This window comes from Dermacentor silvarum, chromosome 8 (genome assembly GCF_013339745.2).
Source record: "Dermacentor silvarum isolate Dsil-2018 chromosome 8, BIME_Dsil_1.4, whole genome shotgun sequence".
Taxonomy (NCBI): domain Eukaryota; kingdom Metazoa; phylum Arthropoda; class Arachnida; order Ixodida; family Ixodidae; genus Dermacentor; species Dermacentor silvarum.
In genome coordinates this window covers 131,398,721-131,421,464 of record NC_051161.1, presented here as the reverse complement: position 1 = coordinate 131,421,464, position 22,744 = coordinate 131,398,721, and the positions used below count along the sequence as shown (strand labels likewise).

The 22,744-nt window shown below is 48.7% G+C and overlaps 1 protein-coding gene and 1 non-coding gene across 2 annotated transcripts in view; both read left to right on the top strand.

Moving 5' to 3' along the window:
• LOC125947374 (uncharacterized) overlaps positions 1–22,431 on the top strand; it is an 84,502-nt gene extending 62,071 nt beyond the window's left edge. Inside the window, exon 2 of the mRNA XM_049671959.1 lies at positions 19,636–22,431. Within this exon, the coding sequence (XP_049527916.1) occupies positions 20,521–22,326 (1,806 nt within the window). The 5' untranslated portion in view covers positions 19,636–20,520 and the 3' untranslated portion in view covers positions 22,327–22,431. The remainder of the gene's footprint in view (positions 1–19,635) is intronic.
• On the top strand, positions 14,607–14,768 carry LOC119462947 (U1 spliceosomal RNA). The gene has a single exon (XR_005194304.1). It is a non-coding gene; the product is annotated as a U1 spliceosomal RNA (small nuclear RNA).
• Positions 22,432–22,744: the final 313 nt, after the last annotated feature.

Genomic DNA, 22,744 nt, shown 5'->3' with positions numbered 1-22,744 from the left:
TACGCGCCTTTCAGTGGGCGTTGGCGGGCAGCAAGAATGCAGACGTGGCTAAGACATGTTTTTCTTTACCCAGGTTGGTACTTCATATCCTGCATTCTAAACGCTCGAGTAATCGCTGCTTGCTGCTCGTCCCACGCCCACATGTTTTGGTACTTTTGGTTGCGGATTGCTTTCAAGTATTGAAAATGTTGCTATTGTCGGTGATGTGGAGCAAAACCCTGGACCCGATGAAGTTGACAAAGGCAATGCTGAAGTACTGGCTGCCATAAATGCTCTGGCGAATACGATGGAAGCACGGCACGCTGAAGTGATGTTTTCACTTGACGAGGTAAAAGCTAGTCAAAAACTATTGGAAGAACGAGTGTCTGACATCACCACGAGATTAAGAACTGTCGAAGAAAAAGTAAGCGCTCTAGAAAGCACTCACAATTTGGATGCGACCGAAGTTCATCGCGTTGCTGCTAATATAGTGCGAAGTGAAAATGCTGCACTGCAGGCACGGCTTGACGACTTTGAGGATCGTTCGCGCCGTGAAAACTTAATTATGTATGGACTGAAAGACAACTTTTCAGAAAGCTGGGCTCACACTGAAGAAGCCGTACGAGCTGTTCTTGCAGATCATCTATCTTTAGAACTTCCTGCAGACGCAATTTCACGAGCGCATAGACTTGGCCCTTTTGTTACCGGCAGAAATCGTCCTATAGTTGTGAAGTTTGCATCGTTTAAAACAAGAGAGACTGTTCTAGCACAGAAGTCTAAACTGAAAAATACGGGAGTCGCTCTACAGGAGGACTTTTGTAAAGCAACGAGGCAGATACGTAAAAAGCTGATAGATTTCGCCAAGGCTACCACACAACCCTACAACCTAAGATATAATCGATTATATATAAATAAGAATGCTACGTCTTCTGCAAAGAAACTGATAGCGTCTGTGAAATCGATTCCCCTGGCGCATTTGCATCTGGTAACTACGTATCTTCCTCAGATCCGCAACGCGTTGCTGGTTTTTCTCGGGCACATGCCTCCAATGATGCTACTACTTCCACTGTGCCACCCCCTCATAGTACTTCGACTTAGAATCAGCGGCCGTTCAGGCGAAGCACATCGGCGACTATTCATTCCTTCTTGCGAATATCAGAAGTATATTAAAGAAGCGTGATACCTTATCATGTTTAATGGACACGTGCGTAGCCGATATCGTTGTTTTAACCGAGACTTGGCTGTCAAGTAAAGTTAAGAATTGTGAACTCTTTTCTTGTGAAAAGAAATATACAGTGTACAGACATGACCGAAGTGACCGATCAGGGGGCGGTGTTCTGATTGCTGTATCTGAAGGCATAAATTCTTACGTTGTCCCTATCCAATCAGAGCTTGAATTTCTCTGTACATGCGTTACCTTAAATCACCACGATGTCATTGTTTGTGCATGTTATCGGCCTCCGCTTTCTGCCCCCACGTTCTGCGATGAACTCTACGATTGTCTGAACAAAGTTGTGTCTCGGCACCCGAAAGCGCCAATTTTTCTTATGGGTGACTTCAATTTTCCAGGTATTCAGTGGAACGATCTCAACCCCATTGCAACTACTAATTCATCCGAGTGTACAGCTTTCATTGACCTCTGTTCTACATTTAATCTTTCCCAGCTCGTACAAGAACCGACTCGCGTTACCCCTTCATGTGCAAATGTGCTGGACCTTGTGCTCACCAACTATCCCGATTCTGTCTCTTCCTTAACCCTACTGCCAGGTTTAAGTGACCACCTTTCAATCCACTTTACTACGCCATCGCGCTCGCGCCGCAGATCGAAACATTCGAAAATAATCCGCGATTACGGGAGAGCAGACTTTCAAGCCATTAATACTGCTTTGGAACAGTTTATTGACGAGTTCTTTCCGCAGTTCTGGGAGCGCACAGTGCAAGAGAACTGGCGGTTATTTCAAACGCAAGTCAAAGCGCTCATCGATAAATATATTCCGCTGCGAAGAATATCTAGCAAGAGACGTTCGCCGTGGTTCAACCTATCGTTAAAACGCCTACTGAACAAGAAAAAGCGCATGTTCCGCCGCTGCAAGAAACTTATGACTGACAGAGCAAGGTTGGCTTATCAATCTATCGCCGCGGAATATAAACGTGCTCTCATCGGTGCTAAACACTATTATTTTCATTCAACCCTTCCTTCTTTACTTACTTCAAATCCTCGCAAATTTTGGAATGTTATCGGCATGCGCGAATCTGATGAAGTTCGCTTGAAGAACGATCGAGGACTCTTTGTCTCAAATAAACAGTGCTGTATCTTGCTCAATGACACATTTTCATCATGTTTTTCACACGTTGCACCAATAACCGTTCCTATTATTTCTGCACCTAACTTCTTTCAAATGGACCCTATCCTTATCGACTGGGTAGGCATTTCTAAACTCGTTCAAGCTGCGAAACTTTCATCGTCAGCTGGTACCGATGGTATTAACTACAAGTTTTTGAAAAACACCCAGACTTATTCATCCATTATACTGTCGTATGTCTTTTCGCAGTCATTGCAGAGCGCTACGTTGCCGGACGACTGGAAGGTGGGAAAGGTGGTTCCGGTGCATAAATCCGGTGATGTTCATAGCCCACAAAACTACAGGCCTATCTCATTAACATCAATTCCATGCAAACTGCTTGAACATATAATATATTCTAACCTAATGTTGCATCTCGAGTCGAACTGTTTCTTCACACCTAATCAGCATGGTTTTCGCAAACACCACTCCTGCGAAACTCAACTGGTTGCGTTTACCAATGATTTGTTTTCTATTTTGGATTGTTCATCATTCGTGGATTGCATTTTTTTAGATTTTGCGAAGGCATTTGATACTGTGTCACATCAACTACTACTTTTCAAACTTGGCAAACTAAATCTGGATCCTAATCTGATGAAGTGGATCGAGTGCTTCTTGCAGGGCCGTACCCAGTACGTTTCAATTAATGACTGTGACTCACCTGCATGCCCCGTAACATCCGGAGTTCCCCAAGGCTCCGTACTAGGACCTCTGCTTTTTCTAATATATATTAACGACCTTCCTGATTCCATTGACTCACAACTTAGACTCTACGCTGATGACTGTGTATTATATAGACAAATATCTAAACCTTCTGACGCAGCCACTCTTCAATCTGATCTGGATAACATCTCCACTTGGTGTCACACCTGGTCTATGAAACTAAATATTGGTAAGTGCAAAGCAATGAGAATAACGCGGACGACTAACCAGTCTTCATGCACTTACTTCCTCAATAACTCTTCTTTAACTTCAGTCTCTGATTATAAGTATCTTGGCGTATACATTACTGCCAACCTATCATGGAAAACACATGTCGCACATATCACTAATAATGCTAACCGCACACTTGGTTTCCTTCGCCGTAATTTTTCCATGGCTCCTGTGTCCCTAAAACTACTTCTATATAAAACTCTTGTGCGGCCGAAACTAGAGTATGCCTCTTCTGTTTGGGATCCCCACACCAAATCACTCATACAAGTACTCGAATCCATCCAAAATCGTTCTGTTCGTTTTATACTTTCTAATTATTCTCGTTCAGCCAGTATAACGCTTATGAAGAAAACATTAGATCTTCCTGACCTTTCCTTACGCCGTCGTATTTCTCGTTTATGTCTCTTTCACAAAATATATTTCACCAATCAATCTTTAAGGCAGTCACTTTTTATTACTCCCACTTACTTTTCATCCCGCATGGACCACTGGTTCAAAGTTGGCGTGCCAAGCTGCAGGACTAATCATTATTTTGATTCGTTTGTTCCGAAGACTAGTGCGGACTGGAACCACCTTCCTGCCTCCGTCGTGTCCATCGCAGTACCCGAAGACTTCAAGTCTACTGTATATGACCATCTTCATTAATCTGCCTACTACAAATGTATTCTTGTATACCCAGTTGTATTCTTGTATTCTCGTATTCTTGTATACCCACTCCTCTCTGTAACGCCGAACGGCCCTGAGAGTAAATAAATGAAATGAAATGAAATGAAATGAAATGAAATGAAAGTAGTAGAGGAGAGAGAGGAGGAGGGGACGCGGATACGCTGTGGGGGTGTGGCACGCGGGCGCCGCTCCGTAGAGGATTCCTAGAGGAGAGAAAGGGGGAGCGTAGTAGAGGAGAGAGAGGGGGAGGGGACGAGCATGCGCTGTGGGGGTGTGGGACGCGGCCGCCGCTTCACAGGATTCCTAGAGGAAAGAAATGGGGAGGGGACGCGCATGCGCTGTGGTGGTGTGGTGGGACGCGGGAGGGACGGACAGAGCCGCCGGCAAGAAATGCTTCGCGTTTAGAAGTTACTGTGACGTTTCACTTCGTGAACGCAGGTGACGCGCAAGCGTATGGGTGCCATAGGCAGTTTCATGCTCGCGATAACAGCAGCGAGTGTGCCGCCCCCAAGAAACTTCCGGTCACGTGCCTTATCAGTCTGCTACGCGGGAACAAAAAGCATGTTTCTAAGTTGTTCAAGATGTGTACGGAAAGTCTGTTTTTTGCGTTTTCAATCAAAAGAATGAGACATAATGCCTCAAGGCTAATACTTACATTGTTTATCGTGTAACTCAATGGAAACTGCACTTGTAAAATTATGGTTACGTATACAGAGGGTAAAAGTGTTGCAAATCTGAGGGCTTATGCTTTAAGGCATGGTTGCTTCGTTGCCAGTTACATTTAGCAGCTACGTCAGTGGATAAAACCGGAAGCCGTGCTGGGCCTATCTTTGTAATCAGTGAAAAGGTCTATAGCGCACACGACGCTATGGGTCCTCGATGCGCCTAGACGCAAACACTGTCCGCTTCGCAGATCGTATTCAAGACAGGGCGCGCGCGGCCGCGGCATACGCAGCAGCCGCCGGAGTAGAACTGCCCCTTGTAGACATTCGCTTACTAAGTGCTGAAAGTTCAGTGCCATTCCACTATGTGAAGGTGAATGACCAGCGAAGTTGTGTATGTGCTGATTGACCATTGCTCCGGTGAAATGTTCCAAGTTTGCGGGATCGGGGCCACATGGATGGTTCGCATTTCTTTCCGCCTAGCGGTCCTGGTGTGGCGGAGCGTGCATACAAGCGCTGACGCGCTCACGTGGTCGCCAAGGTGAGCTACGTCACGTAATGAAAAAGCAAACATAAGTTCCAGCGAAAAGCGCGGTGTGTTGCACAAGTTTGTTTTTACGATCGAGAAGTTTAAAAACGCTGCCATCCCGAAGTTTTCATACGACGCCACAAGGTGGCGAGACGTGTCTGGAATAGTTAGGGAACCTACATGCAAGCGCTGTTTTTGCATGTAGGCTCCCTAGAAATTGTTTATCTGCTTCCAATCTATCTACTTCCGTTGCCGGACGCGATCTCCTGGAACCTAGCCTATAACAGCTTCGCTGTAAAATGTCAGTTTCGCAAAGGCGAAGCATTGATTGCGATAGCAAATTAGTATACTACTATACGAACTAAGGATAGCAGTTTTATTGACCGTATAAACTTGTAAACATTCGCTTATTAACTAAATTAACAAGCATCATGTAACGCGTGCACAGGTAAACACGAACAAACATGAACTCGCTGTCAAAACGTTGGAATGAGGAGGCGCGGCAGCAGCAGCGAGTGAATCGACCTTCGTGCCGTCTTCCACTCTAACGCGAACTAAACGCCGAAAGCACAGCGCCTACGAAGCTTTGCCAGTACTAGTTGCATTTTGTCCACATCGTAGATCGCTTTCAGGATAGGGCGCCCGCGCGCCGCGCCGTAATAAGCTGCCGCCGGGAGAATCCCCCCCCCCCCCCTTATCGCCTCCCCCCCCCCGTGCCTCGCGCGCTTCAGCCCCGCCTTTCTCCGTCGCGCAGAGGAGATTGAGCAGCGATCGTCGGTAGGCGCTCGCAAGCTTTCACTCGTACATACAGCGTACGGCGCGCGGCGATGATGTTACCGTGTTTTTACTTCATACGGAACCTTGCAGCGACGTCCATGACCACGGCAGAATTGCGCTTGGAGTGTCCATATAATTTCTATCGCAATTAAAAGCATGGTGTCAGCGCGCACAGGCAAACATGAACACATCACACTCGACGACCGCGGACACTCGCTGTCAAAACGTCAGGAATCACTGCAGCAGCAGCGAGCGAAGTGACCTTCACTTCAACACAAACTGAGCGGCGAGAACACGCACGCAAAGCTGCGAGCCGTCGGCTCACCTAGACAGTGACCCCTAAACAGATCACTTTCAAGATAAAGCTCGCGCGAGCGCGGGCAGCTGAAGTACAAGTCTCTCCCTTTTTCCGGTGCCATGCGCGCGACGGAAGACGGCGCGCTTCCTCCCCGCTTTCCTCCACTGCGCACGCGAGATTGAGCCGCCATCGTCGGCTCACCGTCCACGCTTTCACTCGCACACACAGCGTACGGCGCGCGAGGACGATGTTATCTAGGGTGCCTTAGAGTGCCTCGATGCGCGCGCCCCCTCTTAGAGTGGTGTCAGCTTTTGAAGGGGCAGGTGCCGCCTCCTCGACCTTGGCGGCAGCGTGGCCACCATTTTGACGCCCCCGACCGGCCACTTGCGCATGGCGTGCGTTTTGTTGTTAGGTCGGTGCTCGTTTCCCTCCAGTTTTACGCGCTCGCTTCCGTCACCATGCCCAGGTGTAGCGTGCCGCAGTGCACCAATCATTCCAGGAACGGCTTTAAGCTGTACAAGCTTTCCAAGAGACCCGAACAGAACGCTTTTTTGGGGACAGTACAAAAGAAACGTTTCACAGATTTCTGTTGCTCAATACGTGTTACATAAATCTGTTTTTCCGAGCCTGAAAGAAGATTGCGAATATACGCAAAATGCCTCCAGCGGCCAGTCGCGCGGCAATTCTGCGTGTATTCGCGGGTTTCTTTCACTCTCGGAAAAACACCTTTATGTAGCAGGTATTGAGCAAATCTGTATCGGGAGTTTTTCATGTTGCTCGACAATCTTCTCATTGACACTTTGATAATTAGGACAGTACTTCTCGCGTTAGATAATTACAATTACCTAATTAAATCTCAGTAACGAAAAAATTACTGGCGGCTACTCCGCTGTAACGGAAACAATACGCAATAGGTTTGCTTCGTGTAACGTCGTTGCTCTTTTTTTAAATCGTGATGCGTGGTAGCTGGGACACCCTGTATATATATATATATATATTCAGTATTTCAATCTTTTGAGCAAGCATAATGATAAAGAATCTGTCATTTCATCTTAGCAGGCTATTTACACCATACTGCCCCTCGGCACTTTATCCTGTGTGCAATACGTATGATGCAATTTATAATAAGTGAGTAAATTGTTTTTAAGGTTAGCAATAAGCCAGCATAATCGCACTCAGGTACTTTTTCATTTTTTCGCACTTTTCATTTCATTTATTGAGCATTCTTTTTCACACATGAAATGTTAAAAACACAATGATGCAATATTTTACAATGACAGTGGTTACAGAAAAAACAAATACAATGAAATAGTTAACAGGTAACTGTGCATGCAAAAGAGTCAAGCAATAGCTGGAACGAACGTGACGTTGCATTACTTTGTAAAAGGTTGATGTTACAGTCGCCCATTTGTACCTACAAAAGTGAATAGTTTTTGCAATACACCACCCCCTCGTCGGGAACATCTATTCATGTAGAAACCATTGCAGCATGGTAATCTGAGCACTTGAGCTTCGCAACGCTAAAATTTGTGTGTCGAGATACATATACTACTGCTGCTGCTGACATGTATATCAGTGCTCTAAACGATTCTGTGTACCTTTGTGTATTTGGAATGCAGAGTTTACGAGGAAAATGAGTAAGGGTTTAGACTTATCGAAACTCTGTCGTTTCCGGCCTAAGCAAGAGGATTCGTTTTTAATATAACGAAGTCTACGTCAACGTCTAGCGCATAACACAAGCGCAGGCCGTCAGCTTATATGAAGTACATCGTTCCCTAAATAATCATTTAGGGAACAGCTCAAGCGCTGTCCAAGCTTTAAAAAAAGAAAAAAAATGAAGAAGAAAAAAAGCTCGCTAACGTGTACTTGTTTCCGAACGTATCCGTGCACCGCATACTGTAGCGCGTTTCGCATGCTACCCAGCTGCGGTGGGCGGCGTAATCGCGGCCGCCGTAGCAGACGACGCGCGTTGTCCTCACCCTCAGCGGCGCGCGCGGGCATCAAGGCATCCTAGGGTGCCTCGATGCCAGCGCCGCCGTTCAGGGTGGTGCCATCCTTTGACCGCCCCCGAGCCGCCGCTTTCTCGCGGTGACGCCATCTTGAATCACAGCGAGCGGTTGCGATTGCTTGGTGCCGGTGCTTAGTTCGAGACACAGTGCGTGCGGATGCTTCGCTGACGCTTCTACTTGCTGGACAGTGTTCAGCCGCATGAATGACAAGCTTGTCAAGTGCATCGAGTCGACATGACGGGCTGTTGTGTTCCCAAGTGCACCGGATCGACGCGTGAAGGGCTTCGTTGTTTACGCTTCCCCCGGGACCCAGAGCGAAGGAAGAGATGGGAAGCCCGGTATCACTGGAAGGCAACGGATATCTCCTACATTTGCGAGGTAAATGTCACGAAAGTTAAGACTATCGCACCGTGTTTTTCATTTAAAGAAGAAAGTATTCTCTGATCCTCGCTCACGTACCTACGTTCGCTCACGAACTAAGCACTGCACCGATGCTCTCTGAGTAGCCTATGGTTTGCGAGCGCGCGTCGCATAGGCTTTTGCCGTTTTGATCGGCGCAGTCTATGCGAGTAGTACCTTATTTTAAGGACTGACGAAAACGCTTCGCCGCGAAATAGCCTTACATTAGCTACAAATTGTCATGTAAACCACCTATTTTACTTTTTCACGGGAAGCACACATCGTGTGTCTCTTGTTTCTTTTTTTTTTTCCTCAGTTTCTTTTTTTCCATACTGGTTATTTGGGACGAAAGAACGCAGTGCTTCTTCTGGGGAGAGCGGCTGTTGTGCACGTGGCAAGCGAAGCATTGTGATTTTCTCTGATTTCTCAGCAGATATCTTGCGGATCTCAGGTTGTTACGTTATATAGCTGATTTTTTAGACGAATATATTTGTAGCGTGGTGCTCGTAAGCCGCTGGTCATTCGTGCTCATTCCCGATCGTAGTGGGTACTGTGACGGTCTTTAAATGCCTGTGCACGGTATGCCCAGGTGTAGTAGAGTTAAGGGGCATCATGGGACCAAGATGTTTCGGCGCTTTCTGGCATGGTGTCTGTTGTAGCCTGTGCATTTCTTCGAAACGTGTGAAGCCAGGTAATAAAGCATTACTTATGCGAAAATTTACCTTTTAGCAATGTAATGGGTTCTCTGTATTTACAAGGCCACTTTTCATATCAATAATCACTTTTGTTGTTTTACTTGTACTTAGAAACACTTTGAAGAGGACCAGTACGAGGGAAATCGACAGGATGGGCGCCGTCTGTTAAAGTCAACAGCCCTACATCATCATGGACTATATTTTCGACGTGAAAAACATTGCTAATCTGTATTTGACTATCTTAGTTTTATTTACGGTTTTTGTACGCGATATGTATGCAGTGTTGTTTATTTTTTCAATGTAGTTATCAGTGTTCTAATGGTTATTGATAAAATGTTCTGTACTCGCCATCGACGTGTTTGGCTGATGCGACGTATTCGATGGTAGCTGGTGTATTCTGGTTGGATATCTTGATTAATATTACCCGCGGTTGCGTTTTCTTGTTTTCGATTTATATTGTCTGTAATAAGGTTGATGTACTCACTTGAACCCCCCCCCCCCCCATGTAATGAATAAATTTAAAAAAAAACTCTTCCTATCCCGAATTGTGTGTGTCGAGCCTACCTTGCGAATTTTTTTTTTTTGTCTCGTCTTTCAACATAACCTTCAGGCGCCACACAGTACATGTAATTTTTCATGTACATATCTCTTTCGCGATTGACTGTACTAGACATTATAAGTAAATGTATTTTGTCCATCGTTTGGTTTCTTGTGTGTACTACGCAAGATTGACACAAACAAGTTACGTTACATTTTTCTCTACAGCACTAACTAAACATTATTTTCACATCGCAGTTATTTTTACACCAGCTTAATCCTGTCAGCACGCAGTTTTGTGGGGAAAAAAGGCAAAATTGCGCGTAGATATCTTCAAATAATTGCAACGAACGCGAAGAGCACGCGCAACGCAAGCGAAACTAACCGCCGTGCGCGAATGGCTGGCTACGGTAAAGGAGGCGTGATGTGTAAACCAAAATACAACAGCGAAAAAGAGAAACTTCCACACACAGGGGGTCGCAAACCTTATATACCAAGCATCGAAGCGCAAAAAAAATAGTGCGTATTTCAAACATACACACGGCATATTAAATGTGATTGAATTAGGCAACTTGGGGCATGTTCCCGGCGCCATACATTTACGTCTTGGACCTTCGACGAGTTAACGGCTATTGGTTATAAAGATGTGCAAATGCCATACCGATAAAAAATCCTCATCAAGGCAAAGCACTTGGAAGTGCGCCGCGAGTAACACTATTTATGAACGCAAGCGTAGCCGAGTCTGAGCTCGTGTGATTCAATATGGCGGCGCCAGCGGGGTTGTCTCCACCCTGAACGGCGGCGCTGGGCATCGAGGCACCCTAATGTTATCACGAGACGAGCCCGTACGTCCGTATCGCGAACAAAACCTGCAGCAACTGCCAGAGGAGGTCAACCTGGCGCCCTTCTGCCTATACTTTCCCCCTCCGCGACGCTTCGCCTCGTTTCTCCTCCCCCCTTCGTTCAACGTCACCTAGACTTTCCTCTATGTAGCGTTGCTTCGTTGCTTCGGACATTCGCCGATTGCACTAGCTAGCCAGTTATGCTTGCGCGTAGAAAAAACTTGCAATCTGCAACAGGCTCCCTCAATAACTGCATGAACAGCACAATCCCAAACGTTAACTTTTTGTTCGTAACGTTCAAATCGTGCAGCATTATCTCTAGCAAAGTAGGAATCATATAATAAAATAACTTACCGAAACGAAGTAAAAAGGTGTTGTTGCTGGCGTTCTTGCAAACACGATCCCGAAGTTCTCCACTCGAAAACTCGTATCACTTTAGGCAAGCGAACAGTACAAACGAACCACCGCTACCGAAAGTTTAAAAATCGCCAAAAAAGAGCGCGAAGCGGCACCGGTACATATGGCGTCACCTGCACTGCAGGCGCTGCGCTTGAATAAATCTGTCTAATCTTTTCGCATGCTTACATATCTTCACTTCAAAACAATTTTAATGCACAACTACGAGTATGTTTTACAGCGAACCTGTTGAGGGCTCATTCTCCGATGGTCGTGTCCGCGTGTAGAAAAAAAGTTGTCGCAGTTTCACCTGAAAGGTGAAGCATCAATTGCGATAGCAAATTTGTAGAGAGCTATACGGAGTAATGATACTAGCTTTATCAGCTGTATAAACTTGGACATGCAGCAGCACCGGCAACGCGCAGAACTGTTGTCGACGCCGTCGGTGTTTTGCCCGCGTTCGCTCAAAATGCATGCGGCGTTGGTGACTGTTGCCGGAGCCTCTGATATAAATAGGCACTTGGTGCCGCAGCTAAACGTCGCCTCCCTTCCCTCCCCCTTCCTTCCCTCCCCCACGGCCTCTCGCGCATCGGAAGAAGGCGCGTTTGCTCCACATATATGGTGATTGTAAAGAAGGAAATAGACGCCTACTTCTGCAGCCCTTAAGCAAGCACGGCGCGGAACGCGCGTTTGTTCTCCGCCGTGCGTTCACTCCCCGTGAAAGAGCGCGTCCCTCGCTCCCTTTCACTCGCACATACAGCGTTCGGCGGCGCGCGGTCACGATTTCATCTCCATTGACGTCATACGGAACCTCACGGCGACGGCGACGGCGACGGCAGAAATCTGCTTTTGAGTGTCCATATAATTGCTATCGCAATAAAACTCTCATTGGCCGTGTGTTGTATGTGCGACTAAAAGCGCGCGAGGAACGCGCGCATTCACGGGCAGCGAACGCACGGCGGAGGGCAAGTAGTAGTAGTGATTCATTAATGAAAATGACGCCCATTTCTGCTGCCCAATAGGGAGCACGGCGCAGCGTCAGGGGAAGGGTAAGTAGGAGATAAGGATGTTAGGAAGGGAAGAGAAGGAGAAGCAGCACTTGTCTCATCCGATCATGGAGGAGGCCGGTGATGAAGGCGATGGCCTGCTGGGGGCGAGCGCTAAGCGATGGGCAGTGATCTCGTTCGACTCCACAAACTCCAAGAGGCTATGGAGAGCTCGGAGGTGGAGAGGCGACGGGAACAGGAGGTCGTTGGTTGTCGCAGCAGGTAGACCCTGTTGTCTGTAGGCAGTCATGACTTTTGAGCGGTCCTGTGCCAGCGCTGGGCAAGCACAGAGAAGGTGCTCGAGGGATATCAGGGTCGCCGCAAGGTTCGCAGGCCGGGGAGCTGGAGCAGTCTCTTGGCGTGCAGCCGCGCCGCCGTCCAGACACAGCCCGTGCGCCGTCCAAGCAACTTTGCACGTTCCCTCCTGGTCAGGCCACCCTCTAGAAGTAGCCTGGAACCCTTGCCGTTTTCCACTCTGGCATCGGGGTGAACGGTTGCGAGCAGTTTTTTTCAGGCGCTGCCTCGAAAAATCAGAGGAAGCGACTGCTCGGATGAGTGGCACTTCAGGATGGTGGGCAGTTTTGGTGACGGTGTCCGCTTCTTCGTTACCGGCTATTCCCACATGGGAAGGTAGCCAGTGAAACAAGATGGTGACCCCCGCAGCAGCCAATGCAGAGAACTTAGAGCTGAGCAAGGCCCCCGTAAGCCCCGATCGGCGGTGGTTGATGAGGCACAGGAGCGCTAGCTTCGAGTCGCAGAGAACTGCCACTGGTTGCCCAGGAGGGTCCACAGCCAGGACATCGGCGGCTAGGTGGAGCCCCGCCAGTTCTGCCACGGTGGAGCTCGCGGCGAAGGGGATCCGACATTGTCTGTTGACCGCCCTAGCCGGGATGGTGCAGGCTGCAGCGGCCGATCCGTTCGCCAGGACTAATCCATCAGTGTAGACCAGACTTCCTTGCAGCTCCTCGTGGAGTTTGCAGGCTGCAGGCTGTTACAGTGCTGCAGCTGGTGTCTGTCGTTTAGTCGATCCATTGAGCGAGAGGTGGACGTCTGCTGGTCGATTGCGTGGTGGAGGCAGCGCGATTGTCACAGGGTGGTCCATGATCACCTGCTCGTACAGCAGGCACAGACTTCCCATCAGTGAGGACGGCTGGCTGCGAAGTCTAGCCAGCAGGACTCCGCCATTCGGAGCACGATGGAGGTGGTCAATGTGTCCCAGGGCACGTTCGAGCATCCTCAGCAAGAGCAGCCATTCACCAGCCAGTGTTGCAGCGACTGGTGAATGCTTTGGGAGCCCCAGGATGCTCCTAATAGCACCTCTGTGCAGACCCTCCAGCTGCTCTCTCCTGGCCGGTGTGAGGTTGACCAATGGAAGGGCATACAGGAGCACGGACGTTGCTGCGGCCTGGTTCAGCCGCAGCGCCCACTTTGTGGAGAACAAACGCGACTTCTACCGTCGCGCGAGAGGCAGGGGGAGGGGAGAGGGAGGGGAGGCGAGATTTAGCTGCGGCACCAAATGCGTATTTGGCGACCGGGCGAAAGGGGAAATGGCGACTCAATCACCCACGTGAGAGGAGGAAAGCGGGAAGGCAGCGCGGGAGGGACGGGGCGGGGCTTTTGCTCTGCGAGCAATTAACTGCGTACTTGTAATTTGCGTGGTGACGGGCGATCGCGCTCACCGTATCTTGAAAGCGATCTGCAACACGGCTCCTACTTTTGTATGCACTGTGCTTTCGCCGCTCAGTTTCCGTTGAAGCGATAGACCGCATGAACCTTCGCCCGCTGCTGCTCGCGCGCTTGCTCACGACAACGTTTTGACAGCGCACGTCAGCAACGCGCAGAATTGTCGACAGCGGCGGCGTCTTGCCCGCGTTCGCACCGAACGCGCGCGGCGTTGGTGACGTGTTTATGAAGAACGTTCCAACCTTTGCCGTACACCCTATGGCGGTGTACCGTAGCGACCATAAGGCCATGGTCCCTGTGGTCATTAGATAAATAAACAACACCGGATCATATATATTTCGCATTCTTTATAGTTCAAATAACCAAATACACCATCACATCTTTAATAGTGATTGTTGGAAATACATAATTACCACCATAGTACAGCTTCGCTGGTCTTCCATCTCCACCCCAGTGGCAGGGCTGACAGTTATTATTATTATTATTATTATTATTATTATTATTATTATTTTGCATGCGCGACACAGATAATCTGTAAGAAAGTAACGCAAACCGACACGCGATATTGTTGTACCCTTTATTCTTGATTTCCGCGCCATGTTAGTCAAAAAGCTAGAAATAAATTTCGACGATATGAAAACAGGTTTTTATATATAACAGGTTTTTAGGTACAAGGCTTCTGTGTCGTAAAACTGGTTTTGTATGGTTTTGGAATTTAGAATACATCCAGTATTAGACGCGATGCACTCTTCGCAACCGGTGCCACATGTAGGGTCTTTTGAAATAGGCTGCCATCCCGGTGGGTTATTCTGCATACTTACCTGGTGTCGGGCTCCTGATGATCATTTAGGTCGGGGCTCCGTGCCGAGGCTAACCATTGCACTGCGGTTGGCTGAAGCGCGCCACTACCCCAAACCGGGGCAGATGGGACATGTAATTTTTGGTAGTGGGGCTCGGCGTGCGCGCCAGCCCCATCCATGTTCAAATCCAAAGTAAGAACCACGGCCGCTGGATAAAAAAAAAAGTGGTCGCAGTTTCACCTGAAACGCGAAGCATCAATTGCGATAGCAAATTTGTAGAGAGCTATACGGAGTAATGATTTTAGCTTTATCAGCTGTATAAACTTCGACATGCAGCAGCACCGGCAACACGCAGAACTAATGTCGACGCCGTCGGGGTTTTGCCCGCGTTCGCACAAAATGCGTGCGTCGTTGCTGACTGTTGCCGGAGCCTCTGATATTTATAAATAGGCACTTGGTGCCGCAGCTAAAAGTCACCTCCCTTCCCTCCCCCCCCCCCCCCCCCCCCGCCACCGCCTTTCGCGCGTAGGAAGAAGGCGCGTTTGCTCTACATATATGGTAATTGTAAAGGAGGAAAGAGAAGCCTACTTCTGCAGCCCTTAAGGAAGCACGGCGCAGAACGCGCGTTTGTTCTCCGCCGTGGGTTCACTCCCCGTGAAAGAGCGCATCCCTCGCGCCCTTTGACTCGCACATACAGCGTTCGGCGGCGCGCGGCGACGATTTCATCTTCATTGACGTCATACGGAACCTCACGGCAACGGCGACGACGACGGCGACGCCGAGGGCAGAAATCTCCTTTGGAGTGTCCATATAATTGCTTTCGCAATAAAAAGGTGCGGCCCGTTGCGTGGCGCCGAAACGGCGTCTTGGGCCTAGTTATCCTCGCGCCCGCTCTGGCGCCACTGCTCGGGTACAGCCGTTCACGGAGAAGTGCTTCCACAGCCGCGTTTGTACGCGCGACAGTGACTCTAATCAGGCCGTAAATAACGCGTTTTATAGTTGCACATTACAGATTGAATATTGAAGTCCTTATTAGAAGTGCCGATTACCCCACATATGCGAAAAGTCTGCCCTACGAGTGCCAATATTTTGTAGAGTGAGCCTCAATGCTCTCCATGAAGGCTGCCCGCTCGACTCACCTGAAATGAAAAGAAGTGCTCTATTACGAATAATCGGGAGTGGATTTGCTTGTTTCTTCAAGGCGACTTCAAAACGATGGATCGCGTTTATTTACAAGATTATTAATGCCAAGGTATCGCTCAGCGAAAACAGTCCACAGTTCCGCACCCGATCCAGCCCAGCTTCGTTCCTCTCTTCAACCGAACTCTCCTCGCACGTTTCAATATTCTCTCTGCGCTGGCAGTGGCACGGCCGCTAGGTAGTAAAATTTATTGATGTCCGGAAGAATCTTCACCCCGTTTTCATAGAGGCAAGAGTGCGGGCCGCTCCCGCGTTGGGACGGGAAGGCCAAGCCTCACCGCCGGATCCTGGGCCTTCTGGACAGCCCGGAGTTGATCAATCCATTCGTGGCTCTTTTTACATAAAAAAGGTGCGGCCTGCTGCGTCACGTCGCCGCCTCTGGGCGAGCGCGTCTCGGCTGAGTTGACAGTTGCGGCCGCTGCCTTCGCGTTCCGACAACCGCACCGTCGTTTGGCCGCAGCCAATGACAGCGCGCCCGGCATCTGACGTTCTCTGACGTTCCCTCCACAGAGCGGCGCTGGCGAGCCGGTTTCTCTAAAGCCCCTTGATGTTAGAAAGTAGCGACACTCTCCCCCCCGCGCGCGCTTTCCTCCTCAATTCTCCTCGGATTTCTCCCCCTCACCGGGCCGGCGCGGCGCTGAACCCTCCAGTGGCTCGCTGCAGCCGCATTAGAATCAATGCGCGCGCTTGTTTATTCGGCCCTTTCAAGCGTTGTATGGGAATTTATCCCTTGTGAAACTGTCATGACAAAAGTACGTTTCCGATAGAACGTCGTGACATTTTTTTTTTTGAGGACGCTTCGATAAATAGAAGCAGAAGCGCTCCGAAAAAATGAGTACCAAGCAGTGGCTGAGCTGTTTACCTCTACGTCGCCACTTGGATAGTCCGTAACGCGGAGGTGTATTGGGTGCATGCAATATAAGCAGCGTAGAGTATAAACTAGAATTTGGTTCACAATATTCGCTCTTAAAATGCTCAGAGAAGGTAACCAAGAAGAAATGTGATAGTTTACTTAAAGTGAATTCGCCAAAATGAGTGGGCCAAAAGCCTTTGTACCAATGCCACTGTGCAAAATACGTGCTGTGTTTGCGAAACAGCCAACATAGAACTTTACACACGCGCCTGTATTCCGACACTATGAAACGACGAGAAATTACATTCCATCACCTCTGGGAGTAACCTAAGTCTCTCTCTCAAAAAAAACAACAACAACAACAAAAGGCTGATTGCTTACACGGAAACTGCTAAGACTGGCACTTGATAATTAACTTAGAGACTTCAAGATGGCAAGTTAATCAGAATTGAGGGAGATTATCAGAAGCGCGTGGCTTGTACTTAATGAGCATGCGCGAATAATACATAATACCACTTATCTACATATATATTGCGGTTCATGCCTTCGCAACATAAAGTACGTAAAGAAAAAGAAATGCTCGCAGTATTGAAACTTTGCAAGGATACAATAAGCACGCAATAAGAGTAAAATAGTTCCTTGGCTTCACAAGTATCAGGCGCAAGGATCACACGCACACACACACACACGCACACGCACACACATACACGCACACACACACGCACATACACAAACACGCACACACACACGCACACAACTACAAAATATGAGTTACAGGCATTAACTCACAAATTACATACATTTGAAAACTAACGCACGCGCGAAAACACAAAAAGCTTTGTCACGGGTCGAAGAGTCAACAAAAATTTGAGCCGACTCACTTTAAGAAAAAAAAACTATATGCACAGTTATCGGTGCTCTGTATTGAACTGAACGAAGAGTCCGGCTATGCGAAGAGCATTAAAATCTTCATGCAACTTCATCCGCAAATATGAGGAAAGCTGCAACATTCGTCTCGCAAAGAACGGCGTGCTTAGAAGGGGCGAAATCCCTTCTCCAGATGTTATGGAGCCACTGCTTCCGACGCACGACATTCCGTTCACCTCGGGGGATATAGAATAAGGCTTGCCCTTTCTCTGACCTGCTGCTGCATTGAAACGCGCAGCAGCAAGGCATTTTCACTGAAAACGAAGCTCAGATTCCTACGAAAGGATGGAAAAACTTGGGAAACACACGTTCGGAGCGGCAGGGCGACCACTACTTGGACTGCTCATGGCGAGCGGGAGAAACCAAAGGCGCGCGAAAGCAAGTTCCGCGCAGTTTTCGTGACGTCAGTGTCACCTGACCGGGTAGTCTCGCGCGCCGCAGCCATTCAGCGTGGCGGATGCGCTGCCTCCGCGAAAGCGGGGGAGAAAAAGAGGAGGTTGACCGCGCCGGCGAGGGTGTGGCGGCGTAGATCAAAGCGTGTCGCTACTTTCTAACATCAAGGGGCTTTAGGTTTCTCGCCGCTTTTTTTTTTTTTTTTTGACGGCTGCAACAGCATTGGTACAATTCGTTTCTGACATGAAATAGTTACCAGTTAAGTAGAATCCCCTCGAACGTGTGCCTGTTTTACAAAGCTGCTCCTAGTACTAGCACTCAGCTACTGGCGAGATCGGCCGGGAGCCGCGATGCGACATTTCGAAGGTAGATAGCACACACCGACCGTATGAGCGAGACTGCTCGCTTAGCTTTGCACGCTTGCCCCCATTAGAAGAGCTGACAGTTTTTTTTTTTTTTTTGAACAGCATACATTCTTTTTTACTTGATCTTTATGTACATTTTAAATTGTGCGCCCCCTTTGCGAGCTGCAAGTCGCAGCATATTATCAATGCGGCACCGAATTTGAACCGGCGAACATGCGCGCTTCAATACGTGCGCGTAGCAAATCTATGAAGAATCAGTTTCCGCGCAATCTATTTGTGGTGCTGATTACACTCAGGAATTTATACACACAGCCCCAGCATCCGCCTAACATCCCCCCCAGGAGGATCCCGCCCCCCACCCCCCCAAAAAAACATTATTGCGGACCAACCCCCCCCCCCCTTCCAGCTTGCAGACAGGCACTCATCCTGGAGAGAGAGAGAAATAACATTTATTAGCACCCGTCAAAAGGTTGAAGGCGATCTGAGACACAGCTCGATCCAAGTCATGTCCTTCCGCTCAGCCGTCGACCGGGATCTCATGGAAAAAAATTACGCTGATCCCATGCACTGTAACCCTACCCTAGTAACACTTGCAAGATCTCTAAGACTCAGGCTGCATCGCTTCCCCACATGCTATGGGAATGTAAACACCAATATCAGACAATTAATACTGTGACCCTCTCGTCGAGATGGCACGCCGCCCTGCGCAGCTCCCACCTCGACGACCAACTCTGGGCTACCCAGCAAGCCTGCGAGGCGGCGAAGAGGCAAGACCTCGACGTCCCCACTTGGGAGGCCTAGGCCCAGCCAACTAAACTGCTGGTTTCAATAAAAGTTTGTTCCTCCTCCTCCTCCTCTTTGCGGAGGTGGACCCTACGTGGCGCTAGTTTTGAGGCCCAATTTTGATGTTCAGAGCGCTGACCACAGCGCGCAGACGACAGTGCTACACTGCGACCTGCAGGGAGCGGAGAAACGTTGACGTCGCGGTGTCACAAAAGAGCGCGTAATCAAAGCGCGCGCCGAGTGTCGCGCAAGCCAGCGAAAGAACACGCCGGTCCCGCGGCAACTTCAACAGAGGGGGAGAGCGCATACGCCTCAAGCAACCACGCTAACAACGGCGCCGAAACGTCTGGAACGAGGTTCGACGAAGCGACGTTAACCGGAGAGAGAGAGAAAGCACACGCGCGCGCCGAGACTCCTTCTCACCCGGCGAGCCGAGAGAGATAACAACAGCGTGAGCGTGCGTGAACAGCATGAGTTATCATCACCCCCCCTCGAGAATGTTCCGAAAGCAGCGGTCGAAGGTACGAGAAAAGAGTAGAAGCTTCCCAAGCTTTGGCCGTGCTACGGAATCACAACTCCGATCGAATGTTCGAGAAGGACCGTCGACGGCTATATAAACGCCGTGCGAGCATTGTCAGTTAGGAATCCAGGAGTCCAGTGAGGAATTCAGGAGTTGAGTCCGCACAGTGAAGTGATGTAAAGTGAAGACCGAGCGTCTGCGGAAGAAGGGGATTCCCCGGCAAGCTAGTCAACGAGTTCATCGAGCGTCTGCATTTCCGGAAGAAGTTCCTTCTTCGAGATTTGCCCCCAAGTTACGCCGAGATCGTCTGACTCCAAGACCAACCAGCACGGTGAATACGATTGGACACTTAGTGTTCCTATTTATTTTGTACTTTACGTGTTGGACTCTTGTGCTTGTCGTTATTTTCTGTGATTGTTAATACCCATCTGATTTGTATTGTGTTGTGTCTAGCCTAAGTGTGCAAGTGTGTGTGTAACTGCCTTGTGTGAAGAATATATTTTGTTGTGTTTTGACAACTCTGGGCTCTGACTCGGTCTTTGGACAGCAACCGGCGTTCGCTGGCGCACCAGAGGGCCCACTCTTAATTGTCCTTGCTTTCGTGGGATTATTTTCGGAAGCTGATAAGTCGGCTTTGGAATTTAGTCCGGCGTCTGCGCCTCGTTCACCGGGGTCTGTGACAATATTTCTGGCGTCCGCGACAGGACCTTTCTGGTGCAAATTGTGTGTCCATAGTAGGGAGAAAGAGCCTAGGGTCGTTTACATTGCTATTGTAAACGATTTTGAGTGTTGCACCACGTTTCGCTAACTTGTGTGCAGAGAGCAGTTCGATTGTTGAAATCTAGGCAGATATTTTTTGCACGCGGCTAGATTTTGGAAGGGCATTATGGATCTTGAGAAATTAGTTGCCCTTGGTGAGAAGATGGGTCTTTCCGGAGCGGAACTACGGAAGTGGGTTAGCCAGAAGGAAAAAGAAGCTCTAGAAAGAGAGAGAGAAAGGCTAGCGGCCGAAAGGGCCAAAGAAGAAAGAGAGGCGATGGAGCGAAGAGAAGAAAGAGAAGCGAAAGAGCGACAGATAAAAGAAGAAAGAGAGGCAATGGAGCGAAAAGAAGAAAGAGAAGCAAAGGAGCAACAGATCAGAGAAGAAAGAGAAGCTGAAATAGCTGAGAGAGAAAGACAGAGACGGCATGAGTTAGAACTCGAACGACTTCGATTGCAGCAGCGTACAGACGCTCCCGCCCAGGCAAGAGTCGATAGCACTGAAAGGGAAGAAACTAGTTTCCGTCTGAACCCAAGCAAACTGCTTGTGGCATTCGATGAAAGAAAAGATGATCTGGATGCTTACTTGCACAGATTTGAGACAGTTGCTAAAAGCCAGAATTGGCCAGAGGATCAATGGGCCACTGCATTGAGCACGTGTTTGAGTGGCGAAGCACTTAGTGTGTACGGTAGGCTGACGCCAACCGATGCCTCTAATTATGGAAGGGTGAAAGCTGCTTTACTGAAAAGATTTAGGTTCACCGTAGAAGGCTTCCGAGATAAGTTTAGGACTGGTAAGCCAGCCGATGGCGAGACTGCCACGCAATTTGCCGCGCGGCTCAGTCACTATTTTGATAGGTGGACCGAACTTTCAGAGACTGCACAGGAGTACGGTGCGCTTAGAGAACTGCTGATCAAGGAGCAGTTCCTCATCAGTTGCCACCCGAGCCTGTCACTCTATCTGAAAGAAAGGAAAGCTAAATCGCTTCAAGATATGTTGGAATTGGCAGACCAATTTTTGGAAGCACAGGGAGGCACCAATCTCTCCAAGATCAGAAAAGAGGAGCCAGAGGATGCAAAGAAACCGGCATCCGACGAAAGGAGAAACCCTCCGAAGCCTGTTCCGAGGTGTTATCTTTGCAACCGACTGGGCCATCATGCTAGCAGTTGTCGGACCAACTTTACGCGCCCCAACGAGGTTAAATGTTTTAAATGTGGGCGAACGGGGCACAAAGCCGATTCATGTCGCAACGGAGTGAAGGAAACTCCCCAAGCATCCTGTGTGTATGCCCCACCAAAACACCAAGACGACGTAAACGATGACTTTGTAGAGCTCCAAGACGGAAAAAGAATTCCGGTCGTTAATGCGGTGATGACACAACGCCCAGAATTTCCCGATAAGGGAATGCCTGTACTTGCGGGGAAAATCGCAGGGAAGCAAGTCACGGTGTTACGAGATTCCGGCACCAGCACAGTGATCGTGCGAAGGGACTTAGTAAAAGACGAGGAGCTCACGGGCGAAACCACTTTAGTTTACCTGATCGACGGTACGGTTAGGAAGCTTGCCGAAGCCAACATTGAGGTCGATACCCCATATTACAGTGGGAATGTCACTGCGCTTTGCATGGACAACCCACTGTACGACCTAATCATAGGAAACGTCGAGGGAGTTCGCGCCCCAGACGATCCGAAACCTTTGGAAGAAGAGTCGAAGATCGAACCCTCGACGATTGAAGAAGCTCGCGGAAAACCATTCACTGCCGTCGAGAGCACCGTGGCAGCGGACAACCGAACTCAAACAAAGGTTCAGGCAAAACTTTCCCAGCTCCTTTCCGCGCCCAATTCCGAAAATAAACCGACCGGGACCCATGACCACGCTAAACACTACTATAGAAAGACCAAGGACAGGAAGTTCAAATTTAAGAACCGTTGACGATTATCCGTGGTGCAAAGCGTTTTGATTGAGTGCACCGAGTTTTTATTTATGTATCATGGACATTGTGTTTGTTTGTGTTCTGTAAGCTACCCTGTCATAGTTTTGTATACTTGTTGCACATGTTATACTTCAAATGGTTGCCTTGTTACGCGAGATATGTATTTTTGTATAGTACAAGTGTAACTGTTACGTGAGAGATGTATTATTGTATAATATAAGTGTACTAGTTACCCTAGCGATGTGTTATTGTGTAGTCCAAGCGTACTTGTGTGACTTGTGTTTGTATTCGATGTATCGCAAGTGATGTGTGAATTGTGGTGGACTGATTTATGGACTTACGGACTCGTGTGTAGTGGACTTTTGTGCGCGCTTCTTTTGTGTTTCTTTGAATATTATTGCATAATATTCTTAAAGT